At 45.5% G+C, this 19715-nt stretch overlaps 1 protein-coding gene across 7 annotated transcripts in view; it reads left to right on the top strand.

The window, feature by feature from the left end:
• The window catches only part of dnmt3ab (DNA (cytosine-5-)-methyltransferase 3 alpha b), a 718146-nt gene that overhangs the window by 637682 nt on the left and 60749 nt on the right, over positions 1-19715 (top strand). For all 7 annotated transcript variants that reach the window (XM_068023838.1, XM_068023830.1, XM_068023822.1 and 4 more), the window contains one exon: positions 12994-13142. In XM_068023838.1, the coding sequence (XP_067879939.1) occupies positions 12994-13142 (149 nt within the window). The remainder of the gene's footprint in view (positions 1-12993; positions 13143-19715) is intronic.

The following is a 19715-nucleotide window of genomic DNA, read 5'->3' as shown; positions in this document are numbered from 1 at the left end:
TAACTTCACACTTCCCTACATTATACTCCATCTGCCATTTTATTGCCCACTCACTTAACCTGTCTATATCTCTTTGCAGCCTCTCTGTGTCTTCCCCACAACTTACCTTTCCACCTACCTTTGTATCATCAGCAAACTTAGATACATTATTCTCTGTCTCTTCATCTAAGTCATTAATATAGATTGTAAATAGCTGAGGCCCCAGACTGATCCTTGTGACACTCCACTATTTACTGCCTGCCAACTTGAAAATTCCCTGTTTGTGCCCACTCGTTGCTTCCTGTCTGTTAACCAATCATCTATCCACGCTAATATATTACCCCCAACTCCATCAGCCCTTATCTTGCCTATCAAACTTTTGTGTGGCACCTTATGGAATGCCTTTTGGATACTACATCTCCTGTTTCCCCGTTATCTACCCTACTAGTTACATCCTCTAAAAACTCTAATAAATGTGCCAAACAGGATTTCCCTTTTGTAAAACCATGTTGACTTGTTCGAATCATACAGTGCTTTTCTAAGTGCATTGTTAAGACTTCCTTAATAATAGAATCCAGCATGTCCCAACAACTGATGTTAGGCTAACTGGCCTGTAGTTCCCTGTTTTCTCTCTCCATCCTTTCTTGAAAAGAGGTCTAACATTTGCCAACTTCCAATCCGATGGGCCTGTTCCTGAATCTAAGGAATTTTGGAAAATCATAGCTAGTGCATCCCACTATATCTGCAGCTATCTATTTTAGAACCCTAGGATGTAGGCAGTCAGGTCCTGGAGATTTGTCAGATTTTAGTGCCTTAAGTTTCTCCAATACTTCTTCTCTGCTGATATGACTTTCCTTAATTTCCTCACTCTTTTTAGCCCCTAGGTTACAGTCTGCTTCTGATATGGAACTTGTGTCTTCTACTGTGAAGAAAGACTCAAAATATTTGTCAGTGCCTCGGCCATTCTCTCATTCCCCATGATAATTTCTCCTGTCTCTGCCTCTAAGAAACCAATGTTTACTTTAGCTACTCTCTTCTTTTTGATATACCTATAAAAGCTCTTACAATCTGTTTTTATTATGGCTTGTTAACGCTCATTCTATTTTTCCTTTTTTATCAACTTTTTGGTGGCCCTTTGCTGGTTTCTAAAACACTCCCAATCCTCAGACTTGCTACACTTTTTTGCAACATGGTAAGCCTTTTCTTTTAATCTAATACTATCCTCAATTTCCCGAGTGAGCCATGGATGGGTCTTTCTGGCTGAGTTTTTGTTTTTCAAATGAATTTATTTTTGTTGAACATTTTGAATTGTTTCTTTAAAGGTTTCCCACTGTTCATTTACTGCCATATCTTTTAGTCTATTTACACAATTTACCTTAGCCAGTTCTCTCCTCATGCCTATGTGGCTTTATTTAAGTTGAAGATTTTTGTTTGTGATTGGAGCATGTCACTTTCAAACTTAACATGAAATTCAATGGTGTTATGATCATTGTTTCCCAATGGATCTTTTACAATGACATTGCTTATTAACCCTGCTTCATTACACAATACTAAATCAAAGATAACTTTATCCCTAGTTGGCTCCACAACGTATTGCTCCAAGAAACTGTCCTGAAAAGATTCTACAGACTCATCCTCTAGACCCTCCTTCCAATTTCATTGTCCCAGTCTATATGAAGATTTACGTCCCCCATAATTATTGCATTGCCTTGGTTACAAGCTCCAGTAATTTCTTGTTTAATGCTCTGTCCAATGGTATAACTACTGTTAGTGGGCCTATAAACTACTCCCACCAGTGTTTTCTGATTTTTGCTATTCCATATTTTCACGCATACTGATTATACTTCATGATTTTCTGAGGCCAGATCCTTTCTCACTAATGCTCTTATGTTATCCTTTACCATCATTGTTACCCCACCTCCTTTGCTATTCTGTCTGTCTTTCTGAAACATTGAGTACTCTGGAATATTGATTTCCTAACCTTGATCACCATGTAACCATGTCTCTTTAATGGCAATTAGATCTAAATCATGTACCTCTAGTTGTGCCACTTGTTCATCTATCTTATTGCAGATGCTTCCTGCATTCAAATATAGAACCTTTAATTTCATTTTTTTGCTTCTGTTCCCTTCAGTGACCATGTTTGTTGATGTACAATTTCTGTTAAACTCTCTGTCCCTTTCTGTTCCATTCTGCTTGTATTTACCCACAACGCTATACTGTTCTGATGCCTTGGCCTTTCTCTTTGGATTTCTAAAACTCACCTCTCCCGAACCCTGTCCCCACTCTGTTAGTTCACAACCTCTAGTCTTATCTGCTGGCTCACTCTTGAGTTTGTACACACTGTCCCTTCCTGCCACACTCTGATTATCATTATCCTTATTGCTATTTTGCTCTCTTGCCTTCTCCTCTCTCTTTAAATTATCACATCTTCCCTCACTTTATCCCTCACCCCCGCTATTTAGTTTGAAGCCCTCTCTACTGCCGTCGTTATACGACTCACCAGAACACGGTTCAGGTGTAGACCATCTCAACAGTACAGCTCCCACTTTCCCCAGTACTGGTGCCAGTGCCCCATGTATCGAAACCCATTTCTCCCACACCATCTTTGAGCCACACATTTAACTATCTAATCTTATTTACCCTACGCCAATTTGCTTGTGGCTCAGGTAATAACCCAGAGATTATTACCTTTGAGGTTCTGCTTTTTAATTTAGCTCCTAGCTGCTCATACTCCCTATGCAGAACCTCTTTCCTAGTCCTGACTGTGTCATTGGTACCCACATGGACCACGACAACTGGATCCTCCCCCTCCCACTGCAAGTTCCACTTCAGCCTTTTGGACTCTCGCTCTTGGCTGCATAAAACGGTATCTATCCCCCTGACTATACTGTCCCCTACTACCACTACATTCCTATTTACTCCCACCTCTTGAATGGCTTCCTGTACCACAGTGCCATGGTCAGTTTGCTCATCCATCCTGCAGCCCTCGCTCTCATCCATACAAGCTGAAAGATCCTCAAACCTGTTGAACAATTGCAAGGGCTGAACCTCCTCTACTTCTGCCTTCTCAATCCTTTTACCTGCCTCGCTCACAGTCACATCCTCCGGTCCCTGACCACTGACCAAATCAGACGACCCTATCCTATGCGATGTGACTGCCTTCTGGAACAAAGTGTCCAGGTAACTATCCCCCTCCCTGATGCATCGCAGTGTCTGTAGCTCGACCATCAACTCACTGACTCTGAGCCGAAGCTCCTTTAGCTGTAGACACCGACTGCAGACGCGGTTGCCATGGATCACATTGGTGTCCACCAGCTCCCATATACTGCAGCCGCAACACATCACCTGCCCTGTCATCCTGATTGTGTTTTAAATAATTAATTAATTATTTGCTTAATTAATTAATAGGAAATATTCACCAGCCAATCTATTAGGCTTTAGTACTATTAGTAAATAAAACCTTACAATTAGTAAAATTACCTGCATTTTGAAAGATAAACAATCAAAACAATCACCAACCAATCAACTACCAGTTTTCCTGTGATGTCACACATTAATTTTAAAAAAAAATTATATATATTCTTTCATGGGATGTGGGCGTCGCAGGCCAAGCCAGCATTTATTGCCCATCCCTAATTACCCTTGAACTCAGTGGCTTGCTAGGCCATTTCGAGGCCATGTAAGAGTCAACCACATTGCTGTGGATCTGGAGTCACATGAAGGCCAGACCAGGTAAGGACGGCAGATTTCCTTCCCTAAAGGACATTAGTGAACCAGATGGGTTTTTACAACAATCGACAATGGTTTCATGGCCATCATTAAACTAGCTTTAAATTCCAGATTTTTTTATTAATTGAATTCAAATTCCACCTTCTGCTGTAGTGGGATTCGAACTCATGTCCCCAGAACAATACCTGGGTCTCTGGGTTACTAGTCCAGTGACAATACCAGTTCGCCCCAGAACAAGATCAGTCTGCTCTGGTGGCCTAGACAGGCTCGGCATTTACGCTGCCCTCTGGGCCTGCTGTCCCTCTCCCTGCCGCGACTCTTTTACACTGCTCTCTGGAGTTGCTCTGTCTCTCTCTCTGCCGCCATTCTTTTACACTGTCCTCCAGACCTGCTCTCTCTGCCGCCAATCTATTACGCTGCCCTCCAGACCTGCTCTCTCGCTCTCTGCTGCAACACTTTTACACTGCGCTCTGGACTTGCTCTCTCTCTCTCTCTGCCACCACTCTTTTACACTGCCCTCCGGACCTGCTCTCTGTCTCTCTCTCTGCCTGCCGCCACTCTTTTACACTGCCCTCTAGACCTGCTCTCTCTCTCTGCTGCCATTCTTTTGTACTGCTCTCTAGACCTGCTCTCTCTCGCTCTCTCTCTCTCTCCCTCTCTCTCTCCCTCTCCCTCCCCCTCTGCCGCCACCCTTTTACACTCCCCTCCGGACCTGCTCTCTCTCTCATTGTCTCTCTGCCGCCAATCTTTTACACTGCCCTCCGGACCTTCTCTCTCTCTCTCTCTCTCTGCCGCCACTCTTATACACTCTCCTCCGGACCTGCTCTCTCGCTCCCTCTCTCTCTGCCGCCACTCTTTTACACTCCCCTGTGGACTTGCTCTCTCTGCCGCCATGTTTTTACACTGGCATCCAGACCTGCGCTCTCTCTCTTTCTTTCTCTCTCTGCCGCCACTCTTTTACACTGCCCTCTAGACCTGCTCTCTCTCTCTCCCACCACTCTTTTACACTGTCCTCTAGACCTGCTCTCTCTCTCTCTCCCTCTCTCTCTCTGCCGCCACTCTTTTGCACTCCCCTCCGGACCTGCTCTCTCTCCCTCTCTGCCTGCTGCCACTCTTTTACACCGCCCTCTAGACCTGCTCTCTCTCTCTGCTGCCATTCTTTTGTACTGCCCTCTAGACCTGCTCTCTCTCGCTCTCTCTCGCTCTCTCTGTCGCTCTCCCTCCCCCTCTCCCTCCCCTTCTGCCGCCAATCTTCTGCACTGCCCTCCGGACTTTCTCTCTCTCTCTGTCTCTCTGTCTCTGCCGCACCCTTTTACACTCCCCTCCGGACCTGCTCTCTCTCTCATTCTCTCTCTGCCGCCAATCTTTTACACTGCCCTCCGGACCTTCTCGCTCTCTCTCTCTCTCTCTCTCTCTGTCTCTCTGTCTCTGCTGCCACTCTTTTACACTCTCCTCCGGACTTGCTCTCTCGCTCCCTCTCTCTCTGCCGCCACTCTTTTACACTCCCCTGTGGACTTGCTCTCTCTCTCTGCCGCCATGTTTTTACACTGGCATCCGGACCTGCACTCTCTCTCTCTTTCTCTCTCTGCCGCCACTCTTTTACACTGTCCTCTAGACCTGCTCTCTCTCTCTCCCACCACTCTTTTACACTGTCCTCTAGACCTGCTCTCTCTCTCTCTCCCTCTCTCTCTGCCGCCACTCTTTTACACTGCCCTCCGGACCTTCTCTCTCTCTCTGCCACCAATCTTTCACACTCCCCTCTGGACCTGCTCTCTCTCTCTGCCGCCACTCTTTTACACTGCCCTCCGGACCTTCTCTCTCTCTCTCTCTCTGCCACCAATCTTTCACACTCCCCTCTGGACTTGCTGTCTCTATCTCTCTGCTGCCACTCTTTTAGACTGTCCTCTAGACCTGCTCTCTCTCTCTCTCTCCTCTCTCTCTGCCGCCACTCTTTTACACTGCCCTGCAGACCTGCCCTCTCTCTCTCTCTGCCACCAATCTTTCACACTCCCCTCTGGACCAGCTCTCTCTCTCTTTCCCTCTCTCTCTGCCTCCACTCTTTTACACTGGCCTCCGGACCTGCTCTCTCTCTGCCACAAATCTTTCACACTCCCCTCTGGACCTGCTCTCTCTCTCTCTCCCTCTCTCTCTGCCTCCACTCTTTTACACTGGCCTCCGGACCTGCTCTCTCTCTCTCTCTGCCACCAATCTTTCACACTCCCCTCTGGACCTGCTCTCTCTCTCTCTACCGCAACTCTTTTACACTTCCCTCTGGACCTGCTCTCTCTCTCTCTACCGCCACTCTTTTACACTCCCCTCTGGACCTGCTCTCTCTCTCTCTGCTGTGACTCTTTTACACTGGCCTCCGGACCTGCTCTCTCTCTCTCTCTGCCACCACTCTTTTACACTGCCCTCCAGACCTACTCTCTCTCTCTCTCTCTCTCTCTCTCTCTCTCACTCTCACTCTCTCTCTCTCTGCCACCACTCTTTTACACTGCCCTCTGCACCTGCTCTCTCTCTCTGCCTCCACTTTTTTACGCTGCCCTCTGGACCTGCTCTCTCTCTCTCTCTTTCTGCCACCACTCTTTTACACTGCATTCTGGAACTGCCCTCTCTCTCTGCTGCCGTTCTTTTACGCTGCCCTCTGGACCTGCTCTCTCTCTCTCTGCCACCAGTCTTTTAAACTGCTCACTGATCCCACTCTGTCTCTCTCTCCTTCCCGCCGCTGTTTTAAACTGCTCGCCAGTTCCACTCTCTCTCCCTTTCTCCTTCCCGCTGCCACCGATCTTTTAAAATGCTCATTCGTCCCACTCTCTCTATCCTTCCTGCCGCCACCGCCAGTTTTCTAAACTGTTCACTGGTCCTGCTCTCAGTCTCTCCTTCCCGCCGACTGCACAAGGACATGCTTTGATTTGGAATTTTGATTTGGAATATTTATCTTGTGTTGGCTTTTATTCATGCACTGGACACTGTGATGGTCAGTAATAGCAGGAAGGTAAGGTGCAGGATTGTTGGTGAATAGGGAATTGCGATTGTGTTCACTGGTATCGCAGTTAGAGAAGTTGTTTAAGGACAGCCAGGCAGAAACGAGCTGTCTGGATTGCCTCCTCTCTTCCTCTTCCTCCACCTCCTCCTTATGCTCCTCAGCTGGCCGTCGAATAGCTGGTAGCTCGGTCTGTCCCCTCATGATGGCATATTTGCGCAGCATTCAGCAGACCACCACAAATCTTGACACCTGCTCTACCAAGTACTGCAGAGCTCCTCCAGAGTGGTCCAGGCAGCGGAAGTATCATTTCAGCACCCCAGTGGTCTGCTCCATCAGATTTCATGTGGCAGCATGACTTTCATTGTATGCATGCTGCCCAAGTATGCATTGCTTCTGCACTGTAATCATGAGCCATGTTGTCAGTGGATAGTACTTGTCACCCAGTAGCCACTTTCTCGTTTGCCATGATGGCTCAAATGCAGCTGACACAGTGTACTGCCATGGAATGAAGATATCATGAGTGCTGCCAGGATACTGGGCATTGACCTGCATGATTTGCTGCATATGGTCGCACACCAGCTGCATGTGGAGAGAGTGAAATCTCCTTCTGGTCTGGTACGTCTCAGAGATGACATGTGGTGCCTGCAGTCAATGTGACCCTACACCATGGGAAGCCTGAAATCCTTGTGAAACCAAGTACTCATTCCATCTGCTGCTTTTTTTGGATAGAGAGTGTCAGTGAACTCCCTTATTCAACAATGGATGGCAAACTGTATGTTGCAACTATCTCCAGCCTGGAAGGAACCTGACACATAAAAGTTCATGACCACGGTCACTTGCACAACAACTCGCAATGCGGTGCTTGCCCTGCTCTAAGGTTGCAGTTGTGGCTGCAACAGGTGGCAGATTTCAGTGAAGACATTCTTACTGAAGCACAGATCTCACACACTGTTCCTCACTGAGGTTCAGGTAAGAGAATTGCTCCCTGAGTACCCTGAACGGATATGGCCTCCTGCTGAGAGCCTTTCCCTCCCTCCTCTTCCTCCCTCTTCTAGCAGCTTGTCCTGCCCTGCTTGTCCTCTGCTCATTCTCCAAGTCATGCTGTATTCCAAGGGGAATGCCTACCAGTGCATTCATATCTGGGAGCAACCGGTTGGTGTAGGAGCCTTGAAGTCAACAAAAAAATCCTTCAGCACCTGCCACACCACTGACTGTAGATTTTAGCTACTTGAAGCAACTGTAGAAAATACCTGTACAATCATAGCAACAGCCAGTAGAAATCATTCAGCAACTAACCTGAAAGTAGGGCCTCCTTCCTGCTGCTGCTTGTGTGTTCAACAGTGCATGATTAATCAAGGGCATGAGCTGGAAAGTTGAGCTTGAAAATGGCACTGCAGGCATCAGATCAATGTTACATACTGCCTGCTGTGCCTGCTTCCCGTGGGCACCAACTGTGCGCCAGCCAAGGCCCTCATCAGTATGGTGTCCAGCGTGACTTGCACCGCAAGCACCTGAACCACAGACGCAATTTTGGATCTCTAAGGCCACCATTAATGCCCAAAAAAACAGGTGCTACACATCTGAATTTTGCGCCTCTTATTTCTATTTTAATTTTTCTTTCGGCCGTGGGGGAGTGACATTCTACATAGTCAGCTGCACAACAGCTACAGCAGTAAACATGGCTAATAGTTGGAATAAATTAGTACAGACATTAATACTGTCATTGAGCCTGGTTTTGTTCTTTGTTCAGTCTTTTTATCTATGGCCAAAATCCTCCATGATCTCCGGCTATTTGAGACAATGAAGGTTAAACCAGCAACTGTGATTGCAGCTTTGGCCCCATTATGGGGAGGGAGGAGGGGCACGTGTGCTTGGGATGAGGGGGGAATCCCAGAAATGCTGGGAACGTGAAGGTCCTCCGTAATTTAACAGCAGGACATCATTATCATCTTTTACTCAGTTTCTTGCCTGTCATCCAGCTAAATTAACAAGCTGACTGGCTGCCAGGTGGGAAAGCCAGCGGTAGATGTGCACAGTCAGAGTTGAGTGCTGTCTCCAGCAACCAGTTTGCCTTGTAGGTTGGTGGAGGGGGTTTGAACTGACAATCAGGAGGGAGCAGGGAAACGGGGGAGATTGCAGCATTGGCAGGAAGTGGACTGGCAGTTGGGAGGGAGGGGGAAACAGGAGAGACTGCAATGTTGGAGGGGAGAATTAGACTGGCATTTGGGAGGGAGGGGGCAACTGGCAGAGATTGCCGGGTTGTTTGAGGGTGTTTGGACAGCAATCAGGAGTGAGGGGGTTACTGGGAGAGACTTCAGGTTGCTTAGAAGTTGGACCGGCAATCAAGAGGGATTAGGGACTGAGAGAGAACATAGACCAGCAATCAGGAGTGGGGTGGTAACCAAGAGAAAAAACGAGGTTGGTGGTCAGTGGGGTCAGGAAAATTGATTGAAGGGATGGGGGTAATCACTCCTGCTGCTCCTGGCCCACAAGCAGTGCTCTAAACAGCAGTTAACTGCTTGATCTGACTACTCCTCCTTCCCTCTAGCTGCCAGCTTTCCTGGGCTCTGGGAAACCAGACCAGCCAAAATTAAATTTAAATGGTTGTAAAAATCTGAGGAACAGAGCCTTGTTAGCATATTATAATCACAGAACCACCTCTCCAGATTGGGTCACTTGAACATCCCAAAACTCGCCACTGTTAAAACAGAAGTAGATCCACTTGTGCTGATTTGGAGTCGGGTTTTGCATGTTTGCTGATTTAACCCCTCCACCCCCACCCCAATTAGACCCTCTCCTGCTGGTCGTGGGGGTTTTAAATTCACCCATTTATATTTGCAATATGCCCTGGTGGTCGATATAGTAGATACCAGTTCAGCCGAGAACTGATGCTACTTGGAACAATTAGCTGTTAAGGGCTACAAAATTCGACTGCATTGCACCCTATTTTCAGCATACAGGTGCCATTTTGGGTCCAAAATGGCATTCGCACACACTTCAGGTGTTGGCCATGCCAGACACCATTTTGGTGAGGGTGTTAGCACACACAGGAAGTGTGCACTGAAAACATGCAGCATAAGCAGATCATGATGTAAGTCAGCACACAGCGCTGATTTGACTCCAATGGTGCCACTTGTGACCTGAACACTCCAACTAACACCCTCGCTTAACCTCACACAGCTGAACATGTGTCCAGCAGCAAGAAGGATCCCTCCCATCAGCGTTATTTAAAGGGAGAGGCAAAGTAGGGTGAGGACCTCATTGCCAGTGGCAGTAAAGGTGACCAATAGCCATGAAATCTTATGCATTCTCTTCCTTCCAGGCTGCAGCAGATGATATTTGCAGTATATTGCACTTTGGTGTTCACTGTTGTATAAGGGAGGTCATTGTGGTTCTCTATTCAAAGAGAACTGTAAAGTTTCACTCTGTTGCCAAAGACAAGAAAGCGGCTGGAGAATGCGACATAACGAGGATTACAGGATGCCTCATGGTGCAGGGAGCCATTGACAACACGCACATTGCTTTTCGGGTGCCACGTACCAACTCTGAGATGTACAGTAACCAGAAAGGATTCCACTACCTCAGTGTCCAGCTGGTGTGCGACCATATTTAGCAAATCATGCCTGGTATCCTGGCAACAGCCATGGTGCCTTCATTCTGCAGCAACCCACTGTGCCATCTGCATTTGAGCCACCAGGACAAAGCTACTGGACAACAAAGTCCATCCATTGACCGCATAGCTTACTCCGGCGCGCAACCCACACACATGTGGCAGTCTGCTAATAACACCAGCCATGCTGCCACACGAAATGTCATTGAGCAGATTATTGTGGTGCATAAGCAACGCTTCTCCCCTCTGGATCACTCTGGAGGAGACCTGCAGTACTCGCCAGAGCGCATGTTATCATTTCTTGTGGTCTCCTGCATCCTGCACAACCTTGCCATCATGAGGGCACAGCCCTTACCACCAGGTATATCATGAGCAACTGAGAAGGAGGAGGAGGAGGAAGAGAAGCAGGAGGAGGATGGGAGGAAGCAACCAACACATTCCCTTTCTGGCCGGGCTGTCCATAATCGACTCATCTGTCTGCGGTAGCAGTGAATGCAAACCCCAATTTCCCATTCACCAACAGTCCAACACCTTATCGTCCCTCTGTTACTGATCATCACAGCGTCCTCTTGGCCAGGATGCTGCACATTCCCTGATTGCTTGTCTTCCATATGCCTTTTCCTGTCGTAGTGCTCTGACACAGTGCTACGCCGGTCACTGCAGCATGGCTGGTGGATGGCCACTGACTTTCAGTCAGAGAGACTGCAGATGGCCTTGCAAAGTGACCTTAAACAGTTCAGGCTTGGAAGGCCTGGCTTCAGGCTCCACCATCTCAGCATGGGCTGCCTAGTTGACAGGCAACAATAGCACTGATAGCAGGGTTGGGAGGCCGAATGCTGTCATCCTGAGAGAGGACAACCGGTTCGTGTTCCACAGTGCCACTGCCATTCTCTCGGGGCAGCGCCTCAGCAACCCTAGCAATGTATTGGAGGATAGATAGCTGGATTACTTTGAGACCCTGAAATCCCCTTTACACACTGGTATCCAGATCTCTGATGACAGCAGTCTGAGCTTTCCTGATTTCAGTCTGACCTTCCAGTGCAGCAGCCAGGAATAGCATGTTTGTGCTGCAGTGGAAATTGAGAGATCAGACATTACATCATGTTGGGTCTACAAGTGTGCTAATGGATTTGATCGGCACTTCCATGTTGGAAAGGAAGGGCTGCAAGCTCTATGCAAAGTCCTGTGCAAAGTTGGTGCTGGACTCCTTCATGCTGCTTGAGATTGCATGCAGGCTTGCCTTCTTCTGTAGGCCACTCCATTGAAGTCTTCATCTGAGGCCTCTGCAGCAAAACTCATGCGAAAACTCACCCACCAGCAAGTTGGCACCTGCTGTAGCTTGTCCCGTGCCCTGGCTGCAGGCCTTTGATGCTCAGTGTCTCACCACATGCAGATCCCACCTCGAAGCTGTCGACCAAAGTATACACAATGTCAGTTTGGAGCTGGTGTCTGCAAGTCTGAGTAACAGTGTTTCTTCCTCATCAGTGTCTTCCTGCTCTTCCACCTCCTTCTCTTCCGCCGCTGCCCGGCCAGGATGCAGTGCTTGGGTATCTGAAAGGTGAAAACCACACGGATAAGGTTGTGGTAACGGGGACAGGGAAAGTAAGACGTGCGTGCTTCCACAATCAGCACTTTGTAAATCAGAAGAGATTGTGGGATGAGGGGAATTGGTATGCGAGAAGGAGGATTAGGTATGAGGATACCATCATCTTTGATGGTTTCTGCCCTGCCGCTAGCCAGGGCATCAGTCATTTCTGCTTCAGTGATGGCAAGCACCGTCTCCTCCATGGGTGTAAGGAGAGGCAGGAAAACCTGTCTCCTACCAGTTAAGCTCCTGCTTGTCCTGTAACAGAGAGGAAGTGTGTCTGTGAATGTGGTACAGTCTATTTGGGTGATGTGTCTGTCATGGTTGAATAGCTGGTAGTGTGTGAAAGCTGTGAAATATAGGTGTGAGGCTTGCAGCAGTGCTAAGTGTGTGAGAGTGAGGTGAAGCATATGACTGTTAGGTATGAGTTGTGATTGATAGAGATTGTTGGTAGATGAGTGTTGGGGTGTGGTGCAGTTTGTAGGATGTGGCATTAGAAGATGTATTCACTGACATTGACCACTCATGTTAGGTCATTGAATGTTTTTTAGCACTGCATCCAGGTCCTTGAGGCTAGACTCCTGTCATTGACCACCACAGCTATCTGGTCCCACTGCCTTTTGTGAGTTTGTCTAGAGAGCTTCCTGGCTCCCTGTCGATAGATGACATCTCTGCACCTCCTCAACCACGGCCTCCAGTTCTACTTTGGAAAATCTTAGAGCCTGCTCTCTGCCATGTGGTGCCATCATTCAGTGTTCTTCGAGCTCACACTCCCTTTTGCAATCAGTTCCAGAACCTGCTGCAGCCACAGTACACATTTCCTTTAAGTGGTGCAGACTGGCTTTAAATAGTGGTGCTGGCCTCTCTCAATTTTGCACCTCCTGCTCAGGCAGCAGGCACTCAACAGCGCAGTTGTTGCTGGCTGCATGCCAAAATCATTTAAATAAGAAGGCAGCACAAAATTTGCCTACATTGGAAGCAATGGGAGCAGGTTAATTGTGGATTGCGATCACCGCGTCTGTTTTCAGGCCTTATCGAATTTCGTGGCCAAGGTGTCCAAAAGGACAGCTTTCACTGTGTTATATCCTGTTTACTTTACAGAAGGCACAGGCCGCCTGTTTTTTGAGTTCTACCGTCTTCTGCATGAAACAAGGCCCAAAGAAGGAGACAACAGGCCGTTCTTCTGGCTGTTTGAAAATGTGGTGGCAATGGGAGTCAGTGACAAGAGGGACATCTCCCGCTTTCTAGAGGTAAATTTCTTCAAAGCAACAAGTCTAAACAGAAATCGTTATTTCCTTGAACACTATCCTCTCAGTCCTGAAGAAAGACATAACAAATCATGAAATCAGAATTTCTGTAGACTCTATCCAAAAAGTCAATTTGCAATATTTATACTTCACACCATTCATATTTTTTTCTGCAACTGGATCTGAATTGAAATGCAAACCACTTATAATAAATACACTATGTAAATAGATAAAATTGGAGAGCTAGTCACCCTGGTCTATTCTGCATTTCCCAGCTGCTGTCTATGATGTTGCATTAGCAGAGTTCTGGGGTGTCCCAGCCAATTACCTTCTTAGCAGTTGTATTGTGGATGCTACAGAAAGACTGTAAAGAAACTAAGTAGAGACAAAAAGTGGGTACATAGTTTATCATCTGTGCTTCAGCGCAACTGGGAGGAATCGCATTATTAATTTTCAAGTGTATTTTTGTCAGAAATCTCAAGCCTTAGTCCATTGCTAGCATTTAGTTTCAATCAGAATGGAAATGTACATTGTAACTATGATCTCTATTAAGGTAAAAATGGTGATCAAAGATGTGTGAGGAATGAAATCGGTATCCTCTTTCATATAAAATTAAAAACGTAAACAGGAAAGCAGGGAACAAACAAACTGATCAAAGCAAACAAATGATTGCATTAATAACCTATAGATGTGGAAAAAAACAAAATACCATAAAACCATAGAAAAGTTACGGCACAGAAAGAGGTCATTCAGCCCATCATGTCTGCGCCAGCTGAAAAAATTAACCACCCAATCTAATCCCACCTTCCAGCACCTGGACCGTAGCCTTGCAGGTTACAGCACTTCAGGTGCAGGTCCAGGTACCTTTTAAACGATTAGATTAGATTCGAGATACAGCACTGAAACAGGCCCTTCAGCCCACCGAGTCTGTGCCGAACATCAACCACCCATTTATACTAATCCTACACTAATCCCATATTCCTACCAAACATCCCCACCTGTCCCTATATTTCCCTACCACCTACCTATACTAGTGACAATTTATAATGGCCAATTAACCTATCAACCTGCAAGTCTTTTGGCTTGTGGGAGGAAACCGGAGCACCCGGAGAAAACCCACGCAGACACAGGGAGAACTTGCAAACTCCACACAGACAGTACCCGGAATCGAACCCGGGTCCCTGGAGCTGTGAGGCTGCGGTGCTAACCACTGCGCCACTGTGTTGAGGGTTTCTGCCTCCATCACCGTTCCGGGCAGTGAATTCCAGACGCCCACCACCCTCTGGGTGAAAAAGCTTTTCCTCAAGTCCCCTCTAACCCTTATACCAATCAACATAAATCTGTGCCCCCTGGTAATTGACCTCTCCGCCAGGAAAAACAGGTCCTTCCTGTCTACTCTATCTAGGCCCCTCATAATTTTGTATATTTTGCATAATTAAGTCACCACTCAGCCTCCTCTGTTCTAAGGAAAACAACCCTAGCCTATCCAATCTTTCCTCATAGCTGCAATTTTCAAGCCGTGGCAACGTTCTTGTAAATCTCCTCTGTATTCTTTCCAGAGCAATTATGTCTTTCCTGTAATGTGGTAACCAGAACTGTACACAATACTCCAGCTGTGGCCTAACCAGCATTTTATACAGTTCCAGCATTACATCCCTGCTTTTGTATTCTATACCTCGGCCAATAAAGGAAAGCATTCCATATGCCTTATTCACCATTTTATCTACCTGACCTGCCACCTTCAGGGACCTGTGGACATGCACGCCAAGGTCTCTCACTGCCTCTACCGATCTCAATATCCTCACATTCATTGTGTATTCCCTTGCTTTGTTTGCCCTCCCTAAATGCATTACCTCACACTTCTCCGGATTAAATTCCATTTGCCACTTTTCCACCTACTCAACCAAACCATTGATATTATTCTGGAGTCCACAGCTATCCTCTTCATTGTAAACTACATTGCAAATTTTTGTGTCATCTGTAAATTTCCCAATTGTGTCTTCCAATTTAAGTCCAAATCATTAATCTGTATCACAAACAGCAAGGGACCCAACACTGAGCCCTGTGGAACGCCATCGGAAACCACTTTCCATTCGCAAAAGCATCTGTCAATCATTATCCTTTGTTTCCTGTCACTGAGCAAAGTTTGGATCCAACTCACCACATTCCCTAAATCCCATGGGCTTTTACTGTTCTGACCCATCTCCATGTGGGACCTTGTCAAATCCCTTATTAACATCCATGCAGCCAAAATCCACTGCATTACACTCATCAATCCTCCTCAATTAAGTTGGTAAGACACGAACTTCCCGAAACAAATCCATGCTGACTATCCCTGATTAATCCATGCCTTTCTAAGTTACAGTTTATCCTATCTCTCAGAATTGATTTTAATAATTTGCCACCACCGAGGTCAGACTGACTGGCCTATAATTATTTGGGCAATCCATCGCACCCTTTTTAAATAATGGTACAATGTTCGCAGACCTCCAATCCTCTGGTACCTGGCCTGTATCTCGTGAGGATTTGAAAATGATCCTTAGAGCATCCGCTAGGGCAGAATGTGTAAACGTCATATTGCACCAAGGAATCGTACAAGAGTAGGGAAATTTAAAAATAGAACAAACTTAAAGGCTTTGTAACTGAATGCACAAAGCATTCGGAATAAAATAAATGAATTAAGAGCGCAAATAGAGACGAATGGGTATGATTTAGTGGCGATTACTGAGACGTGGTTGCAGGGAAACCAGGTTTGGGAATTGAATATCCAAGGGCACTCAGTATTTCGGAGGGATAGGCAGGAAGGAAAAGGAGGTGGTGTAGCTTTGTAAGTAAAGGAAGAGATCAGTGCTGTAGTGAGAAACGATATTGGCATTGGAGATCAAGGCGTAGAATCAGTGTGGATAGGAATAAGAAATAGCAAGGGAAAGAAGTCCCTGGTGGGAGTAATCCATAGGTCCCCAAACAGCAGTTCCACAGTGGGGCACAGTATAAACCAGGAAATACTGGGGGCTTGTAAGAAAGGTACGGCAATAATCATGGGTGATTTTAATATGCATATAGGCTGGATTAGTCAAATTGGCAAAGGTAGCCTTGAGGGAGAGTTTATTGAATGTATTAGAGATTTGTTTTTTGGAGCAATATGTTGTGGAACCAACCAGGGAGCAGACTATTCTAGATTTGGTGTTGTGTAATGAGGTGGGATTAATAAATGATCCCATTGTTAAGGATCCTCCAGGGAAAAGTGATCATAGCATGCTAGAATTTCAAATTCAGTTTGAGGGCGAGAAGCTGGAGTTCCACACTAGCATTCTGGAGTTAAACAAAGGTAATTATATAGGCATGAGGACAGATTTAGCCCTAGTGGACTGGGCAGGAAGACTACAAGGTAGGGCAGTTGGCGAGCAGTGGCAGATGTTTAAGGAGATATTCAATTTAGCCCAACTAAAATATATTCCAGAGAGGAAGAAAAATTCTAAGAGGGGGAGAAAAAACATCCATGGCTAAGCAAGGAAGTTAAGGATAACAAAAAGACAAAAACTAAGGCGTACCATATTGCAAAGGCCAGTGGCAGGCTGGAAGATTGGGAAACATTTAAAGATCAACAAAGGGTTACCAAAAAATAATAAAAAGAGCAAAGGTAAATTATGAAAGAAAACTAGCGCAAAATATAAAAACGGATAGCAAAAGCTTCTATAAGTATATAAAAGGGAAGAGAATAGCTAAGTGAATGTTGGTCCCTTGGAGGATGTGACTGGGGAGTTAATAGAAGGGAACACAGAAATGGCAGAGACACTAAATCAGTATTTTTGCTTCAGTTTTCACTGTGGAGGACACTAGTGCCATCCCAATAGTATCAGGTAATGCAGAGGTTATAGAAAGGGAGGAACTTAGAACAATCATCATCACTAGGGAAAAAGTACTGAGCCAAACTATTGGGATTGAAGGCAAACAAATGCCCAGGGCCTGGTGGCCTACATCCTCGGGTCTTAAAGGAAGTGGCAGCAGAGATAGTGGATTCATTGGTTATAATATTCCAAAATTCTCTGGATACGGGAAAGGTTCCAGTGGATTGGAAAAAAGCTAATGTAACGCCCTATTCAAAAAGGGAGGGAGGCAGAAAGTAGGAAACTATAGACCAGTTAGTTTAATATCTGTCATTGGGAAATTGTTAGAATCCATTATTAAGGAAGTAATAACAACACATTTAGAAAGTCAAAACACAATCCATCAGAGTCAGCATGGTTTTATGAAGGGTAAATCGTGTTTGACTAATTTGCTAGAGTTCTTCAAAGCTGTAACAAGTAAAGTAGATAATGGGGATCCTGTAGATGTAGTATATCTGAACTTCCAGAAGGCATTTGATAAGGTGCCGCACAAAGATTAATACACGTGGTAAGTTCACATGGGGTTAGGGGAAATTTATTAGCTTGGATAGAGGATTGGCTAATCAACAGAAAACAGAGAGTCGGGATAAATGGGTCTTTTTCTGGATGGCAAGATGTAACTAGTGGGGTGCCACAGGGTTTGGTCCTCGGGCCCCAACTATTTACAATCTATATAAATGATTTGGATGCAGGGATAGAAGGTACTATAGCCAAATTTGCAGATGACACTAAAATAGGTTCGACAGTAAGTTGCAATAAAGAAATAAGAAATCTGCAAATGGATATGGATAGATTATATAAATGGGCCAAAATTTGGAAGATGGATTTTAACGTGGCTAAGTGTGAGGTTATCCATTTTGGTCAGAAGAATAGAAAGGCAAATTATTGTCTAAATGGAGAGAAACTTCAGAGTGCTTCAGTGCAGAAGGATCTGGGTGTCCTCGTGCATGAATCGCAGAAAACTAGTTTGCAGGTACAGCAGGTGATAAGGAAGGCAAATGGAATTTTGGCATTTATTGTTAAAGGAATAGAGCATAAAAGTAGGGAAGTGTTGCTGCAACTGTACAAGGCATTAGTGAGACAGCACCTGGAGTATTGCATACAGTTTTGGTCCCCTTCCTTGAGAAAGGATGTAGTTGCATTGGAGGCAGTTCAGAGGAGGTTCACTAGACTGATTCCAGAGATGGGAGGCTTGTCTTATGAAGAGAGATTGAGCAGTTTCGGCCTTTGCTCTCTGGAGTTTAGAAGAATGAGAGGAGATCTAATTGAGGTATATAAGATGATTAAGGGGATTGACAAAGTAGATATAGAGAGGATGTTTCCTCTTGTGGGGCAATCTAGAATGAGAGGTCATAGTTTTAGGATAAGGGGTAGCAGATTTAAAACAGAGATGAGGGGAAATTACTTCTCTCAAAGGGTCGTGAATCTGTGGAATTCACTACACCAGAGTGTGGTGGATGCCAGGATATTGGGTAAATTTAAGGAGGAGATAGACAGATTTTTTAATTAGAAATGGGTTGAAGGGTTATGGAGAACAGGCAGTAGTGAAGTTGAGGCCGTGATGAGATCAGCCATGATCGTATTGAATGGCGGAGCAGGCTCGAGGGGCTGAATTGCCTACTCCTGCTCCTAGTTCTTATCTTCTTATGTTCTATTTCCTCCCTGGCTTCCTTTAATAACCTGGGATACAATCCATCCGGCCCTGGTGATTTATCCACTTTCAAGGATGTCAGACCCTCGAGTGCTTCCTCTATTATTATGCTTATCATATCTAATATTTCACACTCCTCCTCTTCAACTACAATGTCTGCATCATCCCTCTCCTTTGTGAAGATAGAGACAAAGTACTCATTAAGAACCCTGCCCACATCTTCTGCATCCACACTTAAGTGCATCTCTAATAGGCCCTACCCTTTCCTTACTTATCCTCGCTCCTAATGTACTGATAAAACATGTTTGGGCTTTCCCTGATTTTACCTGCCAATATTTTTTCATGTCCTCTCTTTGCCTTCCTAATTTCCTTTTTTACTTCACCCCTGCACTTTCTAAACTCCTCTAGGCTTTCCAAAGTATTAAGTTTTTTGTGACTGTCATAAGCTTTCTTTTTCTGTTTTATTTTACTCTGTATGCTTCTAGATAACCTGAGGGCTCCAGCCTTTTTCTTTGTGGGGACATGTCTACACTGTGCCCATAGAATCCCGCTGGTTTGCCACTGATTTTCTTTCAAGTAGCTGTATCCAGTTCACTTTTGCCAGATTACCCCTCAGCATCGTAAAATTTGCCTTCCCCCAATTTAGAACTTTTACCTATGAGATTGTGTCTAATTAGATAGATTCATGTCTCTTAGATAACTTCTTTTTGTATCATTAGATTATGCAATACAATGATAAAACTGTCCTCATTTTGCTCGGCTGTATTCATCTTGGAATTCACACATACAAAATGGAGATTTGGGAAATTATTTTAAATCCTCAATGTTAACTGTATTTGAGAGTTACATTACTTTCAAGCAACAAGGTATCCAAAGCAAACAGTGCAGTGTGGTGGGTCCATCAATTCATCAACTGCAGTGCACACTTGTCATATCGTGTTGATTTTGCTTCAACAGTCTGGCTATTTTCCAGTGATTGGTAATGTTCTCTCTGTGGAGAAGCATTTCCTGATAGCTACATATTGTTTCCACACTGCA

This window comes from Heterodontus francisci, chromosome 3 (genome assembly GCF_036365525.1).
Source record: "Heterodontus francisci isolate sHetFra1 chromosome 3, sHetFra1.hap1, whole genome shotgun sequence".
NCBI lineage: Eukaryota > Metazoa > Chordata > Chondrichthyes > Heterodontiformes > Heterodontidae > Heterodontus > Heterodontus francisci.
The sequence above is the reverse complement of the archived record's forward strand: the minus strand, read 5'-3'. Positions and strand labels throughout refer to the sequence as shown.